Here is a 21,702-nt window from a genome sequence, read left to right on the forward strand (position 1 = left end):
CCAGAACTCAGAAAGTATTCGCTATTCAGTTATGAAATTTCTCATAGTTATATGTCTTGTAGTGAACTGGTGCCCTTTGATAGGTAGACTGCTGTGTCTGAAGAGTGTGTGTGTGTGTGTGTGTGTGTGTGTGTGTGTGTGTGACAAAGTAAAAAAAAAAAATCAGAAATTTCAATGCTACCTGCACAAGGAATCCGAAGGGCCGAATGCATTTTTCTAGTAAAACTTTGCAACTATTACAACTAGGAGGAAGAAACTGTACATGATAAACGATTATATAAGTATCTAATTATGTGTGAAGGTTCATGTCTGTTCCAATTATGTAATCATAAGAAATGGCTGCCTAAACGAAAAACAATTATAATTTGATCAGATCTGCTCATAACTTCATTATTACCCTGGATACACTACTGACATTTTTAAGTTGTAATGTCACTGTGTTATACTGAACGGGGTGGGGGTGAGGGCCGTTAAGCTCTTGGTTAGGTGTGTAGGGAGGTGGGGGGATATGTGCTTGGCCAGGTGGAGAGTTACAACAGCATACCGTTGCCTGTGTTTTGTTTTATCTGTATTATTTACTTCTTTATTTTGGGTATAGAGTCACTGCACTTTCACTTCCGCAACCTCAGAATACAATTCTGAGGAAGCCATGAGGCGAAACGTCAATACACACTAAGCCCCACATCGGTGTGTCTTTCTCCAGTTTCTACTGTGCAGTGGGCATGGCTTAGTTAGCGTCATCAGTGTCCATTTTGCGTCACATATTTATCTCCTTCTCCAGCCACACACGCCCACACCAGCCGCCTTTTTCGTGCTGGGGGTCAGTGTTTGTCCTGGACCATTTATTTCTTTCCTCCGCCACACACATACGCCCACACCAGCAGACTGAGGCGCAACACTGAAGATACCGCCAGCTGAGTTTTAGGTGGAGCGCTATTTCCTGACCACCCATAAGGCATTAAATCCTCACTGACACGTACTGATTATGATAACTTTGGGGAATTATATGCTCTCAAAATTTTGTTAGTGTCAGTAAACGATTTTAAAATGAACTGGAGAAGAATTGAAGGGAAAGAGTCAAGACAAACGAAGCCCCTGTGCCTAGATCTACCCTGATTCTCTCTCTCTCTCTCTGGCTTTTCATTTAATCATCATCATTATCATCATCATCACAGCTTTTCATTAACATCACTATCATCATCATCGTCGTCGTTGTTCTTCCTCTTCTCATCTTAACAGTATTTTGCCAACACACGTAAGTTGGTAGAAATAGTCACTGTATAAAGGACTACTAATCAGTGTTGCTGCCACCCTCCTCCTCACCCCTACAGATACACCTTCGAGGTGGCCCCCGTGTTCATCCTGGTGGAGCATCAGGTTGTGGCCACGCTGCTCTCTCTCTTCGGCTTCACGGAGGGCGACGCTATCTTTGCCCCGGGTGAGATTAACGCCTTCTGTAGGGGTAGTAATACGTAGTAGTAGAAGTTTTAGTATGGTATTATTATAAAGAATTCCACATTCTGGGGAGTTCTTTTTGGTATTATGCATATATATATATATATATATATATATATATATATATATATATATATATATATATATATATATATATATATATATATATATATATATATATATAATATATTTGGGGGGCGGAATCTAGAAGCCTGGCATTCCAAGACCGTCTGACACAGAGACTTGAAATTTCCATTGGGTGATGTACCCTGGCTGCAGGCGTCTTTTGGAACATTATTCTTTTCATAGCACTAACGTCCTCTATGTCATTTTGTCAGTTATTTGCTGTCCTGCGCAGCCAAAAGTACTGAATGGATTGCTTTGCCAATGTTGCAGTATGTAGTGGTCAACGTATACTAGTGCACCTGGGTATACTAGTACACCTGGGTATACTGGTGCACCTGGGTATACTGGTGCACCTGGGTATACTGGTGCACCTGGGTATACTGGTGCACTTGGGTATTAATATTGGCATCCAACAAATACTTTTTGAGATACTGAGGAAAATCAAAATGGCCGCCTCATACCTGAAAGTGCTAAATCGGAAACTGTTTCGCTGATTTTGACCAAAATCGTGGAAATGTAGTGGGTCAGGAGTGAATATGATGTACATAGTATGAAGGACCTTGACCCTCACCTCACGGTCACAGGTCAAAATCCCTAAAAAATGCTGAGACATACAAAAAGTCTCTTAATATTAGGTGTACAGTGATAACAAGAGTTTTTTCATAATCCTAAGAGCGTCTACTTTTTAAGATTTCATAACAGAAATTAAGATAATGCAATATTTTCTGACTTTTTTCATGATTTTTGGACCTACCATCAAGATACTGTGACTATTTCAAAGAGTGTACACGATATATGAGGTACAAGTGTGGATTTCTTTTGTCATTCTGATCTGGTGTGTGGGATTATCAACTGGAATGTGGAGTTCATTGATTCTAGTTAAGTCTCATTCTCCTTCTGCAGGTGGGAGTATCAGCAACATGTATGGGATGGTGCTGGCCAGGTACCGCCACCAGCCAGACATCAAGAGGACGGGCGTCTTTGGTCACAAGCCTCTCATCGTCTTCACCTCTGATCAGGTACTATACTGCAGGTTTATATAGTTAACTTCCTCGCTCCATTATTCTGTATAATTAACTCCCTCGCTCCCTTATGTACTTAACTCCCTCTCTCCTTTATATAGTTAACTCCCTCACTCCATTATATCTATAGTTAACTCCCTCTCTCCATTATATAGTTAACTCCCTCACTCTATTGACGTGGTGTTGCAGAGGGACGCCTTCAAGGGATGGTACCTGTATTGTCCGGTTGTTCCGTATAACCAATCCATAAGTGTTCCCTACGTGTCAGTGGGTTGGCGGAGGGTTAGTGCCCCTCCCCGTAAAACAACTAACTCAGAGACAAACGGCCACTTCTTACGGAACTATGGCGTCTGGCAATAAATTGATAGATAGAAAGATAGATAGATAGTTCAGCTGCACGTTTACTGTATAACAAAATATAATGACAGTGAACAACATTAGACCTTAGTTTATACACACATTCCTCACATCCCTCCCTGTCCCCCGATATGAGCAGCGGAAGAATGGCAACCTCGTCCTGCAGTTCACGAAGTTCACGTTGAGATGAGTCTGGGGTTGCAACTCTACCATATCAGTCCAGTGACATTGACCTTTGTTTAATCTGTTACTCGAGAATTTTTTAAAGCCTGGAATAAATTTTTGGAACGGGGGAGGGGTAATATAAACTTATCAACCCCTTCAGTACTCTGGCGCTCTCGTAAGCTGGAAAATATTGTCTGGAAATCTATCTGTCTATCTATTGCCAGACGCTGTAATCCCGTAAGGGGTGACCACAAACAAATCGCCTCCATGTCGCCCTGTCCCCCGCCATTTCACTGCCATGCTCTGGAAATCACAAAAATAAAATAGAAAATAAGGCATCCTTGGACTGAAAGGGTGAATGATCAGGTGTGCACTTAATAGGCCAGGTGTGTCTCCGCCGAGCCTTATGCACAGACTCACCATACAACCTCCATGACAGGGTTCACTGTGGCTTGAAGTGAAACTAAAGATAAAATAAGTCGACCCCATATGACCTTGACCTTTGACCCTTTGACCTTGCCGACCTAATCAATTCATCGTCTCTTCATACTGTATCACTGAGAAAAGCTTGGTCGAAATGCATAGAGGGTTCAGGAGATATCGTGGCCACACCCATATGACCTTGACCTTTGATCTCTTGACCTTGCTGACCTAATTAGTTCATCGTCCCTTCATACTGTGTGACTGACAAAAGTTTGGTTGAATTCCGTCGAGGGGTTCAGGAGATATAGCGCCCACAAGGTAAACTAAACTGACCCCATATGACCTTGACCTTTGACCTCTTGACCTTGTTGACCTAATCAATTCATCGTCCCTTCATACTGCATCACTGAGAAAAGTTTGGTGGAAATCCGTCACTGGGTTCAGGAGATATCGTGGCTACAAGGGTGTTACGGACGCACGGACCCACGCACGCACGCACGGATGGACGGACAGACCAACCACTTAATGCCTCCTCCACCATAGCCAGGCGGAGGCATAATTATTAAGTACATATGTGTGGGAAGGTGTGCATGAGAGGTGGAGTCAGGATTCCGTGGGCTTGAATGGGGAGTGAATGAGTGTGTGTCCCGTTAACTGGATAGAATTGTGCTAGTTTTCCTTGTCATTCTTTTATTCTCTCTCTCTCTGGACCATACCCCATCCATCCTTAGGTGGAAAAAGAGATCAGACTAATGATGATGATGGTGATGATGATGGTGATGATGATGAAGATGATGATGATGATAGTGATGATGATGATGATGATAGTGATGATGACAATGATAATGCAGACGATGATGATAATGAAGATGGTGATGATGATGCTGACGATGATGATAATGATGATGATAATAATGCTGACGATGATGATGATAGTGATACTAATGATGATGATCATGAAAGTGATGAAGATGATGATGATGATAGTGATGATAATAATGATAAAGATGAAGATAGTGATAATGCTGACGATGATGATGATGATGATGATGATGATGATGATGATGATGATGATGATAGTGATATTGATGTTGATAATGATAGTGATGATAATAATGATAATGATGATGATGATTTACCTTCTCACAGGGACACTACTCCATCAGCAAGAGCGCTTCCTGGCTGGGCATAGGGATGGACAACGTGATAGCAGTGGCCTCTGATGCGCAGGTAAGGTAGACTCAGGTAAGGTAAGGTAGACTTATTCATAGGTAAGGTAGACTCATTCATAGGTAAGGTAGACTCATTCATAGGTAAGGTAGACTCACTCATAGGTAAGGTAGACTCACTCACAGGTAAGGTAGACTCATCCACAGGTAAGGTAGACTCATTCACAGGTAAGGTAGACTCATTCACAGGTAAGGTAGACTCTTCACCTTAACGTGGCATATGAACTCTCATCTCTTTTTGAATGCTGTAACAATAGATTAACGCTTGATTATGATCCCAGTCACGAAGAAGTGCTATGGAAAGGATTTAGAGCCGTGGTATGGTCCTCTTCTAAAGGCGAAAGAACTGTAATCATTAAGAAGTGCTATGGGAAGGATGTAGAGCGGCAGCAATAAGTATAGTCACGAAGAAGTGCTATTGAAAGGATGTATAGCCGTAGCATTACCTGTAGTCACAAAGAAGTGCTATGGGAAGGATGTAGAGCCGTAGCATTAAGTGTAGTCACGAAGAAGTGCTATGGGAAGGATGTAGAGCCGTAGCATTAAGTGTAGTCACGAAGAAGTGCTATGGAAGGGATGTAGAGCCTTGCCATTAAAGATAGTCACGAAGAAGTGCTATGAGAAGGATGTAGAGCCGCAGCAATAAGTAGTGTCACACACACACACACACACACACACACACACACAGGTTTAGGGGTAGGCCTCTAGTTAAAAAAAAAAGGGGGGGGAGGGAGCACCACACCTACTTCCGGTTGCTAATGAACTACGTGAGGACAAGATCAAGGTGACACTTACCTGGTCGATGATGAACTTCCTGTAACACATAAACACATTTTTACCTGTTAAAGTGAAAGCAATATAATGTTGATTTTTTAAAGTCTCTCTCGGTGACAGTCTAAGGTCCTATTTTCCGTCCCTAGCACCTCTTCCTTAGCGATTTAGGATACGGTTGGTTAATATAAATTTGTGTGTTACTTATGCTGAGTATGGTGGTGTCTTTCCAGGGCAGGATGGACGTGGCTGCACTGAGGGAGGCGGTGAAGGAGGCGAGGGCGGGGGGCGGCGTACCCCTCTTCGTCAACGCTACCGCCGCTACCACTGTCCTTGGCGCCTACGATGACATTGACGCTCTGGCCGATGTGTGTCAGGAGGAGGGACTGTGGCTGCATGTGGACGTGAGTGGGGGGAAAGAGGGAGGGAAAAGAGGGAGAAGGAGATGAGGGAGGGAAAGAGGGAGGGAAAAGAGGGAGAGGGAGATGAGGGAGAGGAAAGAGGGAGGGAAAATAGGGGGAAGGAGATGAGGAAGAGGAAAGAGGGAGGGAAATGAGAGAGGTAAGGGGGGAAGGGAAACGAGAGGGAGGCAAGAGGGAAAGAATAGGGAGAGGAAGACAGGGAGAGGGAAAAAGAGGGAAAAAAAAGAGAGGAAAAAAGTGGGGGAGGAAAGAGGGAGAAAGAAAGACAGGAAAGGGAAAAATGGGAGTGGAAAAGAGGGAGAGGGTAAAATGGGAGTAGGAAAAGAGAGGGAGAAAAAGAGAGAGGGAGAAGAGGGAGAGGAAAAAAGAGGGAGAGGGAGAAATGGGAGAGGGAGAAATGGGAGAGGGAAAAGAGGGAGAGGGAGATGATGGAGAGGAAAAAGAGTGAGGGAAAAGAGTGAGAGGAAAGAGGGAGAGGAAAGAGGGAGAAGGAAAAATAGGAGTGGAGAAAGAAAGGGAGAGAGAAAAAGAGAGAGAGAGGGAAAAAGAAGGAGAGGGAAAAGAGGGAGAAAAAAGAGGGAGAGGGAAAATGAAAGTGAGAGTGAGGGGAGGGAGATATTGATATGCTGGAGGTGAGATTATGACTGCATGTCGATGAGAGAGAGAGAGAGAGAGAGAGAGAGAGAGAGAGAGAGAGAGAGAGAGAGAGAGAGAGAGCACGAGATTCAAAGGGTTAGGATGAAAGTTCTGTCTATACCCTGTTCACTTTAACTAGTCATAAAATACCATCTCTCCACCTTGAATACCGGGCTGTAACAAGAAATTTAACTCCAGACTATTGTGCTGGTCACGAAGAAGTGCTATGGAAAGGATGTAGAGCCGTCGCACCGTCTGTTTGTGCCAATGAGCTCTGCAAAATAAGTCGAAAGGAGACGAAAATCTAGGCCAAGTGAAGATGAAAGAACTACAGTAAACCAGTTAGTGTGTGTGTGTGTGTGTGTGTGTGTGTGTGTGTGTGTGTGTGTGTGTGTGTGTGTGTGTGTGTGTGTGTGTGTGTGTGTGTGTGTGTGTGTGTGTGTGTGTGTGTGAGAGAGAGAGAGAGAGAGAGAGAGAGATAGAGAGAGAGAGAGAGAGAGACTATCTTCTACTTTCTCCCTACAGGCGTGCTGGGGGGGCGGTGCCATCCTGTCACATAAACACAAGCATCTCCTCCACGGGATCCACAGGTCAGCGTAGTTTGTGTATACCTATGGAGAAAACTCATCTAGAAATTAGTGTATCTTTGCATATCATCATCATCATGGACAGAAAGTAATCTTAGCATATCATCATCATCATCATCATCATCATCAAGCAGGGACTCGCCATATCAATTACCTACTTAAACTGTCGTGCATTTTATGTGTCACCTACACAACCAGGCAACATATATAAAGTACCTATATCAGCTTAACAGACTACAAAATGTCTTGTTCCTAGGGAAAAAAAAAAAAAAAAAAAAAACGTTGTCCCCTTTAAGGGCCGTCCTTCCCAGCAGAGGGCGGCCATTGGTGGTCCTACACATCCTAAAAGGTGTCCGGGATGAACGACTGCCAGTATGCAAAATTTCGTTTTCCTGAGTTAAAGACTATGACCGTGCATGAAGGTTTTCTCTGGGGCACTCCGAGACCGCCCCTCCCACGTAGGGGGGTGGGAGCCCTTGGGAACTATCTCTGCCAAAAACGTGGGCAAGGTGAACGCCTTCCAAAATGAAAATGTTCATGTCTCTAGCTTAAAAACTATGGGCGTGCATAATGGCATGTCCCGGTACTCTTGGGTACATCGTCTCTTCCCCATGCGAGAGGACCCTCAGAGGTTTCACACTTCCTATAGCGCAGAGAGATGAATATCAGTATGGACAATTCCATGCCTTTATGCTAATAGCTTTTGCCGCATATTACGACTTTGACTGGGATCACCAGGGGCCGATCCCTTGCCCTGGGAGGGTGGGGAGAGGGTAGTCCTCGAAGGTCCCACTCTTTTTAAAATCTGGCGTGAAGTATGCTGTACCACCGTGCAAAAATTCGTGCTCCTAGGTAAAAAAACTAACCTTGACCAATGGCTTTGGCTGGGACAAATGCACCCCCCCCCCTCCCCAATGTGAGTGGCCCTCAGGGGTACAGTCTTGCCTGAAACCTGGCCTGAAGAGAGGGCTACCAATATGCAAAATTTCTCATTCCAAACACTTCTACCGTACGGCCTGGACCCCATTCTCCCAGAAGATACAATAACTCAGGGACAATCTCTATATTAGGCTGCCGCTTTGAGAGCGAAAAAAGAAAAATTGCCACTCACTCAGCATGGCATTGTAAATTCTGTCAGACACACAATCTCATTTTTCCTCTTCATCAGGCTTTCTACCTGCGTCATAAGATGTCAGGTATATGAGTGTGACGTATGCTGAGGTATGCTTATTTCTGGCTGTTGTCCAGATTCCTCCTCCTTCTCCTCCTCCTCGTCCTCCTCCTTCTCCTCCTCATCCTCCTTCTTCGAGATAAGCCCCTACACTTTACAACTTTGATATGTGATTGAATGTTAGAATCTTTTATTTACTTATTTATTTTTTTATATGCTTACTTTTACTTACATTTATGCATAGATATTAAATTGTTTCTTTGTTAATTATTTTCCTATAATTTCTTTTTAATTATTATGTTTCCTCTAATATACTGATTGACCAACAGTGTGTATTCCATTTTAATTTTACTAAGAGTATGTATATGTGTTTCTTTATTGTTGCTGAGAGTATACACGTGTTTCTGTATTGCTGAGCGTGTATATATGTGTCTCTGTATTGCTGAGCGTGTATATTTGTGTCTCTGTATTGCTGAGTGTGTATACATGTGTTTCTGTATTGCTGAGCGTGTATATATGTGTTTCTGTATTGCTGAGCGTGTATATATGTGTTTCTGTATTGCTGAGCGTGTGTACATGTGTTTCTGTATTGCTGAGCGTGTATATATGTGTTTCTGTATTGCTGAGCGTGTGTACATGTGTTTCTGTATTGCTGAGCGTGTATATATGTGTTTCAGGGTTGACTCTCTCTCGTGGAACCCTCACAAGATGCTGGGTGTGTCTCTGCAGTGCTCAGCCTTCATCACCAGGCATAAGGTACTGAATGTGACGCTAATGTAACATAACACATAATGGACCTCTACACAGCACATGCCACACTAACACGCAGACACAACAACGATGCTGTAGGGGTGTTCGATCAGACGGACCAGAGCTGAACAACAACAATAAGAACAACAGCAAAGACAAAATCAGGAACAACAGCGTTTTGACTTGTCCAGATGGAGAAAAAAAAAGGCCACATATCTGAACATTTTTGGGAAGGTGCAACAGCTTTGGTTCATCTTTAATCAACTTTCCCCAGCATATAACTTGTTCCAAATGTGTGTAGTATATGTGAGTTTGAAGGCAAGAGGAAGCGCGTTAGGCCAAGAAGGTGGACTGATACGGCTAATGAGTTTGTGATGAGAAGAGGGATATAGAACCTGACGAGACGATGTGTTTGTGGCCTCTCCTTGCGGGATTAAGGCGCCTAATTATAGACAGACAGACAGACAGATAGATAGATAAACAGATAGATACAGATAGATATTATTGGTTAGTCTTCCACTGTTATTCATTCCTCTTCCTTGTTTCCTGGGCTTTACCTGTGAAAGAGGTGGGGCGGTGATAAATATCCACCCAGTTCCGAAGAAAGGAAGTTCGTCTGACCCCTCCAATTACAGACCAATAGCTGTCATATCTTCTCTTGGTAAAGTATTTGAAACTTTAATTAATAAGCATATTGTTAAACATCTTGAATCCAACAACTTAATAAGTGATAGACAATACGGTTTTCGCCACGAAAGATCCACCATTGACATACTCAATCTCTTAACTCATACCATCCATCAATCAATTGATCTTTTTGGAGAAACTCATGCAGTAGCTCTTGATATCTCTGAAGCTTTCGACAGAGTATGGCACCGTTCCCTGGTGTCCAAACTCCCTTGCTATGGACTAACGTCTTTTGTTCCTTTGATTTCTTCTTATCTTAGTGACAGGAAAATAAGAGTAAAAGTAGATGATGTATATTCGAATTTCCACTCAATTAACGCCGGCGTGCCGCAGGGATCAGTTCTGGCGCCAACCCTATTTCTGGTTCATATTAATGATCTCTTATCTGTCACTCACAATCCCGTTCACTCATATGTAGATGACTCAACACTACAGAGTTCATTCACACTCAGACATCCATTTACAAAGTCTAATATCTCTACCTCTCAACTCAGTACAGCCATCTCCATAAATCAAGATCTAGCTACAATCAGTGAATGGGGACAAAACAACCTTGTCTCTTTTAACGCTAGTAAAACTAAATATATACAGTTTACTAATAGACAGATATTGCCAGATTCGTACATTACCTTCAGTGCTACTAATATTCCCATCTCCAAAAGTATTGAAATTCTTGGTGTCTCACTTAACAGTGCCCTCAGCTGGACCTCTCATGTCAGATCACTTGCTAAAACCGCCTCAAAGAAACTTGGATTATTGTACAGAGTCCGTAACTTCTTCGCCGATGAGCAGTTAGCTATAATTTATAAGAGTCATGTGCGCTTTCAGCTTGAATATTGCTCACCCTTGTGGAATGGTTGTGGAGAGGTTGCATTAAGACAACTAGACAAAATTCAGAATAAAGCTGTTAGAATCATTAACAACCCTGCCATTACATATAAACTACCTCCCCTGCAAGTAAGAAGGAAAGTTGCCTCCCTTGCATTATTTTACAGATATTTTTTTTGGCAAATGCTCAGACGAAGTTGCGTCCATGGTGCCACCTCTCAATGCCTTCCCTCGTGCTACACAGGCATCTGGTAGCGCTCAGGACTGGAATGTCACTCAGCCATATTGCAGAACTTCTGCCTATCAGAATTCTTTCATTTCCCGAACTGCATCTCTCTGGAACTCGCTTCCCCAGAGTTGTTTTCCTCCAAATTTCAACCCACAACTGTTCAAGTCTAACTGTTACAGATATTTTATGAATAGAGGACACCAGTAATCTGGTGTAGGGATTATTTTTTTTCCCCCCATTTGTTTTTCCTTCCTCCGTTCTGTTATTAAAAAAAAAAAAAAAGGTATAATTTTTCTTTTACATCATTTGTCCTGTCTCTCCACACACACACACACACACACACACACACACACACACACACACACACACACACACACACACACACACACACACACACCTGCCTGTCCTCTCTACACACACACTCACCTTCCTGTCCTCTCCACACACACACTCACCTTCCTGTCCTCTCCACACACACACTCACCTTCCTGTCCTCTCCACACACACACTCATTCCCCTGTCCTACATCCTTCAGGGCCTGCTTCAGGAGTGCAATTCGGCGCGTGCGACCTACCTCTTCCAGCAAGACAAGTACTACGATGCCTCCTTCGACACAGGGGACAAGAGTGTGCAGTGTGGACGTAAAGTGGACGCCTTCAAGTTCTGGCTGTTCCTCAAACTCCATGGATTGGCCACTCTCAGGCAAAGGGTCGACCTGGCTTTTGATGCCTCCAGGTACTAAGAAAAACACCTATCTGTGTATAACCAGGTGCCTTAATCCCGTAAAGGGTGACCACAAACAGATCGCCTCCATGTCAACCTATCCTCTGCCATTTGCTTTCCTTCTCTCTAACTTACGCCCCCTCTTTCATTTACCTCTCCACTTAATCCCTCCATCACATCCTCGGTCTCCCTTTCCTCCTCTTCCCCTCCACTTCACTCACATACACTCTTGTAGTCAGTCTCTCATTCTCCATCCTCTCCACACAGCCAAACCCTGTCATAGTATTTCTCTTAACGCTTTCAGTCACATCCACATCAACACCACAACAGTCATTCACTTCCTCATTTGTCTGTCTGTCTCTCCAATGCTCCTTCACTTCCTCATTTGTCTGTCTGTCTCTCCAATGCTCCTTCACTTCCTCATTTGTCTGTCTGTCTCTCCAATGCTCCTTCACTTCCTCATTTGCCTGTCCGTCTGTCCAACACTTTTTCACTTCCTCATTTGCCTGTCTGTCTCTCCAAGCCTCCTTCACTTCCTCATTTGTCTGTCCGTCTGTCCAACATTTCTTCACTTCCTCATTTGCCTGTCTGTCACTCCAACACTTCTTCACTTCCTCATTTGCCTGTGTGTTTCTCCATGTAACTTCCTCAATCTGGTAACATATTTTTCATTATATTATTGTAATTTCCAGACAATTATTTTAACACTGGAGAGAATTTTCTAACTGGAGAGATTAGATACAGCCTACATTAACGTCTTCAATGCTAGACATCTAATTTAAATAAAGTCGTCTAGAGATATATAACAAAATAAAGAATGCATCACTGGTTAAGTAGTAGTAGTAGTAGTAGTAGTAGAAGCAGTAGTAGCAGTAGTAGTAGTAATAGTAGTAGAAGCAGTAGTAGTAGTAGTAGTAGCAGTAGTAGTAGTAGTGACCTGAGGCTCATCTGTACTTGAACCCAGTGGACTGTAGGCTGAAATTACTCTTTCTCCGCAGTCCACCATCCTCCTTTTGGGGGGATGGGGAGGGAACTGGGGGCCATTTGTATACCCGGGCACCGAAAGCACTCAGCCATGTTGGTGCCACCACGTGAAGGCGTCCCTCTCTACCCTGCAACACTAGCACATTGTAGAACGACCTCCAGCCACCTAAACCACCTGAAGGATTTGAATTATAGTGCACTTAAACATGGCCATCTCCAGCCTGGGTCTTTTACCATCAGATACACCCTGAAAGTGAAGTAGAAGTTTTATATGCATGTTCTCCTCAGTTATACACCGTTTTCTTTAATAAGGCGGGAAATTTGTCCTCCGTCCATCTTGAATGTTGTGTAATAGGAAGAGATTCGCGCTAAAATATGATGCTAACCACGAAAAGATGCTGTGGAAAGGATGCAGGGCAGTGGCATTATCTTAGCCTGTCACTGAGCTGCGGGATATAGCCTACAGAAGGACGAATATCCCCTTCAAGTTAAAGTGGATGAGCAATAGAGCACATAGTCATCTCCAGCCTCAGTTTTCCAGCACCGAACCACCAAATATCCCCAGAAACTGAGGCAATAGTTTTATATGCATGTTCAGTACAGGTATAGTTCATTCAGTTTAGCTAGGTGGAGATTTGCGTCCTCATGCATCCCGTTTTCTGTAGCTCAGAGACAGAATAAGACAGCACAACGGCTCTACTTCCTTCCCACAGTACTTCACCAATAACACTACATTCTATTATTAAGCTTTTGTTGAACTTGGTCATTCAAGATAGAGAGAGCAACCTTACGTCTGGTTAAGGTGAACAGAGTGTAGTAGATGGGAAGCTACCAATGACCCTGGGCGAATAGTAATGGTAGTAGTAGTAATCCCACGCTTGTCTGAAACGCGAACCTGGTGGACTGCAGACTTTTCATCCCGCATGCCACCATCCTTCTTTCGGGGGATAAGAAGCGAGTTGAACATTTGCATAACTGGGCACAGGAGTTGCTCAGTTATACCGGTGCCACTGCATGAAGGCGTCCCTCTCCATCACTAACATAAGATCAAAATGTGGCTACAATCTTGGTAACAGTAAAAGATTTAAACAAGCCATGCATTACCACTCTAAACGGGCTGTGTAAGGTGGCACCTGATTGGCTGTAGATGATGTCACCACAAACGATGCTAGATTTTCCAGACTATTTACCTATTAGCTGTTTCATCAAATGTCTCTGGGGATAAAGCAGTCAGCTGAGGATACCCCCTAAACAAAAAATATCATTGAATTGTTCTTGTATTACTTTAAATAGTGTTTAGAATTTGTGTAAGGGATAAATGATCGAAATACCTTATCGCGAGGAATGACAACACCCACAGACCGGAAAATGTGCATACACGAGCGACCGAACAAAATAGTTTTCAATGACATTTTTGAAAATTAATCTTATCCGGTTCTAATTATGATGAGAACTTCTACTTTGCTTTATGCTCTTCGTAGAGATTTGTATTTTACGATTGTGCAATAAAAAACACTTTCAAGAAATCTGTAGGTGAAACCAGCCTAGAGTGGGTATAAACATTTCGCACACAACCTTTATTTTTTTTTCTACAAAATCTTATGGCTCCCGAACGATTGGGTACATCTCATTTCTGTTTGTTGCATCGTACTCAGAGATAATTTTTCTTGCTATCCGTACTAGATTTATGCATATACATCAATTTGTGGCTATACAGGAAGAATGGGAAGTGCTAATCCACGGTTTTGACTTCTACTTAATTATCGTCCTATCATATTTCTGAGGCATCCACATAAAAATTCAGCCTTTGCTACGTCTCATGACAAGTTTCGTAACGCCATGGCTACATGTACGTTCCAAAAAACTCTTGGTAAAAAACGTGAAATGATTTCCGGACAAAATAAACGTTTTTTATTATTGCGAATTGTATAGTGTTGTGGTGCGATAATGGTTCTTTGAGTAATAAAATACAAAACTGAAGTGACCGACCAATGATCCACAGAGAAAAAAAAATTACTGCTCATGTTTTATTAGGCAAAAAGTTATTAGCCTCTGAAAAGCGTGATGGTCTGGTCAGGCTGGGATGCAGTTATATTCTTTGAGTACACTTACAGTCGCGGCGCATGAGTCTGAAGGTTTCATTATCGTGCCCTGGCAACCTACCGGTCAACAGTGTGTCCGATTTCGTGTATTATATGATACGATAGGAAACAATTGTCAGTACTATTTGAATGGGCAAATATGCAGGCAGTAATGACGAATACCATCAGTTATAGTCGATTTTGAGTTTTAAAGAATAAATACTGTCGCAAACAGCTCTTTAAACCATTTATAAGGCCGTTATTATAATTTACAAAGGCGCAAACACTTACACTATACACGAAATCGGAAGCACTGTTGGCCGGTTAGTTGTCAGGACACGATAATGAAACCTTCAGATTCGTGCGCCGTTACTATAGTCTTCCAGTCATGTTGGCAACGTCTTATCGATTGCCTCAAGAAGAGACTCTGCAGAGTCGCACCTTCCTCATCCCCCCAGACAAAATAAGGTAGGTCATTATGGTAGGTTAACATTAGGTTTGGCCTAAGTTGGGTAGGTATAGGTTGGTTTAATATCAAAACACAGCTTTTCTGATGATGTTATGGTTTGATTAGCCGAGTTGTTTCATTTATTCTCCAGCAAAGGTTTGCCGAATCATTTCTCGCAGAACTCGCTGCGACGTTGCCAATATGACTGAACGACTAAGTGTACCTGAAGAAAAAAATACACGTCTAGGCCATTCTATGTAACTTTCCCCCATACATCAACAATAAACTTACTCACTCGCTTGTAATCATATTTTTTTGGTTGGTTTCTCTACGTTTTGTTTTTTTCCTCTCTGGTGCATACGTAACTCCAGCCTTACGAAGGAAAGGAAAAGACATAATGATGATGATGATGATGATGAACAGTATAATTATCGGTATTATTATTATTATTATTATTATTATTACTATTTTGCACAATATTTCGTGCCCCAGATGCATAAGGGAACTATTTATTACACCTTTATCTAATTATTTCCTCTCCTACAGGTACTTTAGTGAGCAGGTGAAGACAAGAGAGGGCTTCAGACTTCTTCAGGACCCCCAGTGTACCAACGTGTGCTTCTGGTTCATCCCCCCCAGCATGAGAGGGCTGGAGGAGACGCAGACGTGGTGGCAGGCTCTGGCGAAGGTGAGAGAGAGAGAGAGAGAGAGAGGACAGGCTGGATGGAGAAATGGAGGAGAGGAAAGGTTGGAAAGAGAACGAGGAGGGGAGGAGGCGAGAGAAAAGGGAAAGGTTGGAAGGAGAGAAGGGGGAGAGGAAAGGTTGGAAAGTCAGAGAAAGGGGAAAGGGGAGGGAAGGGAGAAGAGTTTAAAGTGGCTTCTTGCTGTCTAAAGAGTAATGAAAGTCCCCGATAATCATGTCAGGAAATGAGAACTCTTAACTCTGTAAATCACTCAGTCTCGCTTCCACCAGACTTCATTATTCAGCTTAGAGGAAGTCGTTTGTCATCTGAGGGTCGTGGCCCCCTATCCAGTGTCTAAGATTGTAAGGAGGAGTGACCAGCTGGATTCTAAAGGCGGTACAGTCTGGGTAAAAAGTTGTGTGTGATGGAGGTACCGTTGGGGTCAAAAGGTGTCACGGGAGTCAATGAGTAGAGAGGTAGTTAGCTTCCATCACCACTGGCTCTCTAACACAACTTCTGAGCTATACTGTACTTCCTCCATTGCAGACTTTCTGAAACATTTTTTGACTTTGTACATTTTCCCTCGTGCAGGATAACACCAAGACCCTGACTATACAGGGGAAGGCCTTCTGGTCAGTTCAGATTACATTATTAACTCTAAGTAAAAAGTAAATGTTAACTACTTCATTGTGTCATTTATTTTTGTTTACGCTAGACGATTTAACAACTTAGAATAGACTTTATGAACAATAGTAGAAGTAGCAGTAGTAGTGGTCGTAGTAGTAGTAGCAGCAGCAAACTCAACACTGTGCCTGTTGCAGTGTCTTTGATGCAAACCGTGTGATGGTTTGCAAGAAGGGAGGCTTTGTTTGCATTCGACATGAAGTGCACGACCTCACTGCGAAAATGCTACAGGAAATATGCCATGATGTCAACACAGAGCCAGCTTTGCTACCCCTGGACAGTGAGCACTTCATCCACGGACACGAACACATAAATGATGCAAGAGTGGATATCAGTGCTCTTGGCTTCTGGACACGTGGGCAGAGGGTTTTCTTCGACATTTGGATGTTTGATCCCATGGCAGCATGTCACCGCCAACTCTCGTGAGGCAGCACGCAAGAGGAATGAACAAGAAAATACAGAAACAATCAAGAAAGGATCCAACATGTGAACCACGGTCGATTCATTCCCCTTGTGTTCAGGTGGGATGGGTCCAGAGGCGGGGAGATTCTACTCAAGACTGGCAGAGGTTCTTTCTGTGAAGAAACGTCAACCGCAGAGTTCTGTTATGGCGTGGATGAGATGTCGACTGCCATTCTCCCTCGTGAGGTCTGCTCTGCTATGCCTCAGGGCACAAGATCATCAGTCCTCAGGCCTGTCTCTCTGGCGGGTATGGATTACGAAGCCACTGTGGTCCAGAGTCGCATGGACTAGTGACTCCACTTGATTAATGTTTTTATTAGCATTGCAATGTTAAGGAAGGAAGTAGAAATAAGAAATAGCAGCATACGGCTGGTAACCACAGTCGTTGGCGTGGTTGGGGCCAACGGACTGTACTTATGAGGGTCAGTGTTAACCTGCACATTATGGCTTCAAATGATGAACTGTATTATGTAGGTTGGTGCTGATCTTCACAGTATCTTTCCCAAATGGATGGAGGTGGTTCTAGGTAGTAATAATGGATGGTAGTAGTAGTAACAGTAGTAGTCGTAGTAGTAGTAGTGGTTGTAGCCCAAGGTTCATCTAAAATGTGAACCCAGTGGACTGCAGGCTTAAGTTGTCGTCCTCCTGCAGTCCACCATCCTCCTTTTGGTGGATAGGGAGGGAACAGAGGGATGTCTGTATAACCAGGCAGCTCCGCAAGCCGGCTAAATCACTGCCACCACATGAAGGCTTCCCTCTTCACCTCCAGTGTATGAACGGGAGGAGTAAGACATAAGCTTCACTAACTCCTTCAGTAAGAGAGACGTGTCACAAATTTATTAAGTCATATGAAGATGATGATGGTGATGATGATGATGATGATGATGATGATGATGATGATGATGATGGTGATGATGATGATGATGATGATGATGATGATGGTGGTGATGATGATGATGATGATGATGATGGTGGTGGTGATGATTTTGCGTATTTTTCCTTGTTTAGGTGACCTCAGAACATATGGTTGTGGTGATGATGATGATGATGATGATTTACACTTTCCTCCAGTACGTTGCTCCCAGACTTACGTTTATGATGATGATGATGATGATGATGATGATTTTGCGTATTTTTCCTTCTTTAGGTGGCTTCAGAACTAATAATTGTGATGATGATGATGATGATGATGATGATGATATTTACATTTTCCTTCAATACGTTGCTCCCAGACTTACGGTCATGATGATGATGATGATGAACATAATTATTTCCATGTTCTCTCCCCCCAGGTCGCCCCGGAACTCAAGGCGCGGATGGTGAAGGCGGGAACGCTGATGATTGGCTACCAACCCTTAGCATCCAAGGGCTTCGTCAACTTCTTCAGGATGGTGACCACATGCACGCCCACCCCCACCAGGACACACATGGACTTCGTGCTGGATGAGTTAGAGAGGCTGGGGGCGGATATGTGAGGAGTGTGGGGCGGGGAGTGTGTTGGATAGTTCTCTCTCTCTCTCTCCCTCTCTGTACACGTCGGTCAGTCAGTCAATCAATACATCTGCCTTCCTAGCTATCCATCTCTGTGTATCTGTGTTGTACCCCATGTAACTGTACTGTACCTGTAATATTGTACACTTTTAAGGTACGCCATGCTTCCTCTAATATTCACTAATTTAGCAACATTTATTTATTTATTCCAGTATAACCAACAATTACAAAATGTCTCTTGAAAAGTGTACCAAATTTCAGGAAGTTATTCTTGTGCTACATTCTGAGTCATAAATGCAGTATTAATATTGGATTCAGATCTCAACCGCCTCAGAGTTAAAATTACTGATGATCTTCTGAATGATTTATGAGGGAGACCAGCTGCGCCCATAAGGTCATCAGTAAATGTACAATAAAACTAGAAAGCGCTCTGACAGCGCATACCTCCGCCAATGCCATTGACCTTACAAAGGATATGGATCTGGATTCGCGGATATTGGATCCGGATCTGTCCCAAATTTTTCTCAATTCTTTCTTGGTCCAAGGCCCACCTTTCCATAAAATTTCATTGAAATTCATTGAGAACTCCTGGAGACATTGTACCGGATACTCCGGATCCAGATCTTGATCCGCCCCCAAATTTAATCATTTGTTTTTTGGTCCATGGCCTACCCTTCCACAACATTTCATCAAAATCCGTTCATAACTTTTTGAGTAATCCTGCCAACAGACAAAGAAACAGACAAACAAGCCAACGCGGGGTAAAACATAACCTCCTTGGTGGAGGTAATAATAAACAAGTGCCGAGAACTTGGTGAAAAATTCTTCCGTAGAGCTAAACTTTTGGTGTGACTTGTCTATGTGGTCCGGTACGGTTGGTGGCGCTGAGACGACTTGGCATTTGCGCCAGGTAACGTGCCTGTGGATGTGAGCATATTTTTGTTAATTAAGAGAAACCAGTTCATATATATATCCCCGGCTGCTGTAATTTTTGTATCCGAATCCTTTCCCATCTGTTCTGTTTTTTTACTCCCATGTCAAGCGGTCTGCCTGGCTGTCTACGGTAAGGTGAAAGATGAAATAACCAGGTGATCATCGTCTGCCCCCCAAGTTATTCGCATGTCGTCTCTCATATGAAACTTAAATGCGGTACCCTCATGAAGCGAGTTAAGGCTTCGGGTACCGTTTTCTCACCATCAGCAGCATATATGAAACTTAAAGAAATCAGGCTTGCCAACCACGAGTATGCAGTACGGTTCTCACAATTGGGGGGGGGGGGGCGGTGGCTGAATCGGTAGAGAGGCGGCCTGCAGTCCTAACGGACCCAGGATCGAATCCTGGCTGGGGTAAGGAACAGTTTAAGGATTTGAATTTCTTAAAAGCAGACTTTCCTGATCTACCAGATGACCCGCCGACATGTCATAAAAATACCCCCGCTAATACCAATACACCAGTCCTGTACGAGACAGCCCTAGCATGTATTCAGTAGGGAGGGTGGATGTTAGCGCCGAAGTGGTGACATGTGGAGGTGTAGGAGGACTACTAGGCCTTGGGATAAGTCACTGCCCCCGAGAAATAGGCCCTGAAGCCTTTGCCCAGAGTCGGACACGTAAAAAAAAAAAAAATGTTTCACGAGCTATAGAATAAATCTTCGGACAAACGCGCGACACGACTTTTGTCTTTCGCTGCACCTCTGTAGCGGGTGAGCATTAGACCCATGTTGCTGTGCCATTGTTTTTATAATTTGCCCCATAAGATCATCAGTTGCTGTGGCTCTGTACCGGATGACAATTGGACCTACGATATACCATTCATTCCTTGCAGTTAACTCCATAAGGTTATCGGTAAATACAGTTCAGCGGCGGTCGTTTATGGCTCAGAATTTGTTCCAGAATAACCTCCTGATATTTGGAACACTTTTTAACAAGATACCATATACAGAATATATTGAAAATTCTCGCTGATGACTACTGCGACGTTTTGTGAATATTATAAGACATGATACCGACAAAGCAGGTAAAAAAGAAACCTTGAGATGGAGGTCGTAACTGAGAAACCACTTTTCGATTTACTGAGCTCTGTCAAGTAAGCTAGCAGAGGAAAACACTGCCTCTCGGTAAAAACCTCTTCCTCAATTTTTTCTTCCCTCCTCCTCCTCCTTCTCCTCCTCCTCCTCCTCCTTCTTCTCTTTCTCTTTCTTTTTCTTTTTCTTCCTCTTTTCTTCTTCTTCTTCTTCTTCTTCTTCCTCTTCTTCCTCTTCCTCCTCCTCCTCCTCCTCCTTCCCCTCCTCTTTCTTCTTCCTCCTCCTCCTCCTTTTCTTCTTCTTCTTCTTCCTCCTCCTCCTCTCCTCCTCGTCTTTCTTCCTCCTCCTCCTCCTCCTCCTCGTATTCCTGCTTCCTCCTCCTCCTCCTCCTCTTCTTCTTTTCTTCTTTTTACCTGCTATTGTGTTGTTTTTAAATTTCGTGTTTGCTGTCTCCACTCTGTTTTATTCATGGTAAGACAGAATTTTGGAACAGGCTGCTATACACATGGCCTTTATAAACTCAAAAAAACACAAGACGTCTTTTCTAAACTGAATAAAACCGTCTGGAGGGAGGAAGAATGAAGTAGAATGAAATAGAATGAGTTAGAGTTAAGTAGAGTGAGGTAGGATGAGGTAGAGCGAAGTAGAATGTGGTAGAATGAAGCAGAATGAGCTAGAATGAAGCAGAATGAGGTAAAATGAAGCAGAATGAGGTAGAATGAAGCAGAATGAGGTAGAATGAAACAGAATGACGTAGAGTGAAGTACAATGAAGTAGACGAGGTAGAAAGAAGTAGAATGAGTTAGAATGAGGTAGACTGAGGTAGAATGAAGTAGAATGAAGTAGAATGATACATGACATTAAAGGGTTTCCCGTATTAATAAAGGGGTATATATATTATCAAATGTATGGCTGTGATTAATAAAATATGCTGATGGTTGTGTGACTTTCTCTTCACCTGATGGAACTGGGTCACACTCACAGCTGGAATGCTAAACCGTGGCTGCATAAACCTCAATAAACCTCAATGCTGAATCGTAATATAAACCCCAATAAACCTCAATGCTTAATCCTGGCTCCATAAACCTCAGTAAACCTCAATAAACCTCAGTAAACCTCAATGCTAAATCTTGGCTGCATAAACTTCAATAAACCTCAGTAAACCTCAATGCTAAATCGTGATATAAACCCTAATAAACCTCAATGCTAAATCCTGGCTCCATAAACCTCAATAAACCTCAGTAAACCTCAATGCTAAATCCTGG

The 21,702-nt window shown here is 43.1% G+C and overlaps 1 protein-coding gene across 1 annotated transcript in view; it reads left to right on the forward strand.

Moving 5' to 3' along the window:
• Nucleotides 1-21,376, forward strand: part of LOC145418580 (cysteine sulfinic acid decarboxylase-like) — a 66,333-nt gene extending 44,957 nt beyond the window's left edge. The window contains exons 4-12 of the mRNA XM_080286946.1: nucleotides 1,332-1,438; nucleotides 2,485-2,600; nucleotides 4,698-4,778; nucleotides 5,782-5,952; nucleotides 7,132-7,196; nucleotides 9,042-9,120; nucleotides 11,394-11,593; nucleotides 15,641-15,782; nucleotides 18,216-21,376. Coding sequence (XP_080143072.1) covers nucleotides 1,332-1,438; nucleotides 2,485-2,600; nucleotides 4,698-4,778; nucleotides 5,782-5,952; nucleotides 7,132-7,196; nucleotides 9,042-9,120; nucleotides 11,394-11,593; nucleotides 15,641-15,782; nucleotides 18,216-18,398 — 1,144 coding nt within the window. The 3' untranslated portion in view covers nucleotides 18,399-21,376. The remainder of the gene's footprint in view (nucleotides 1-1,331; nucleotides 1,439-2,484; nucleotides 2,601-4,697; nucleotides 4,779-5,781; nucleotides 5,953-7,131; nucleotides 7,197-9,041; nucleotides 9,121-11,393; nucleotides 11,594-15,640; nucleotides 15,783-18,215) is intronic.
• Nucleotides 21,377-21,702: the final 326 nt, after the last annotated feature.

This window comes from Coenobita brevimanus, chromosome 115 (genome assembly GCF_032717465.1).
Source record: "Coenobita brevimanus isolate Jiangsu-jjx chromosome 115, ASM3271746v2, whole genome shotgun sequence".
In the NCBI taxonomy this organism is placed as follows: Eukaryota; Metazoa; Arthropoda; class Malacostraca; order Decapoda; family Coenobitidae; genus Coenobita; species Coenobita brevimanus.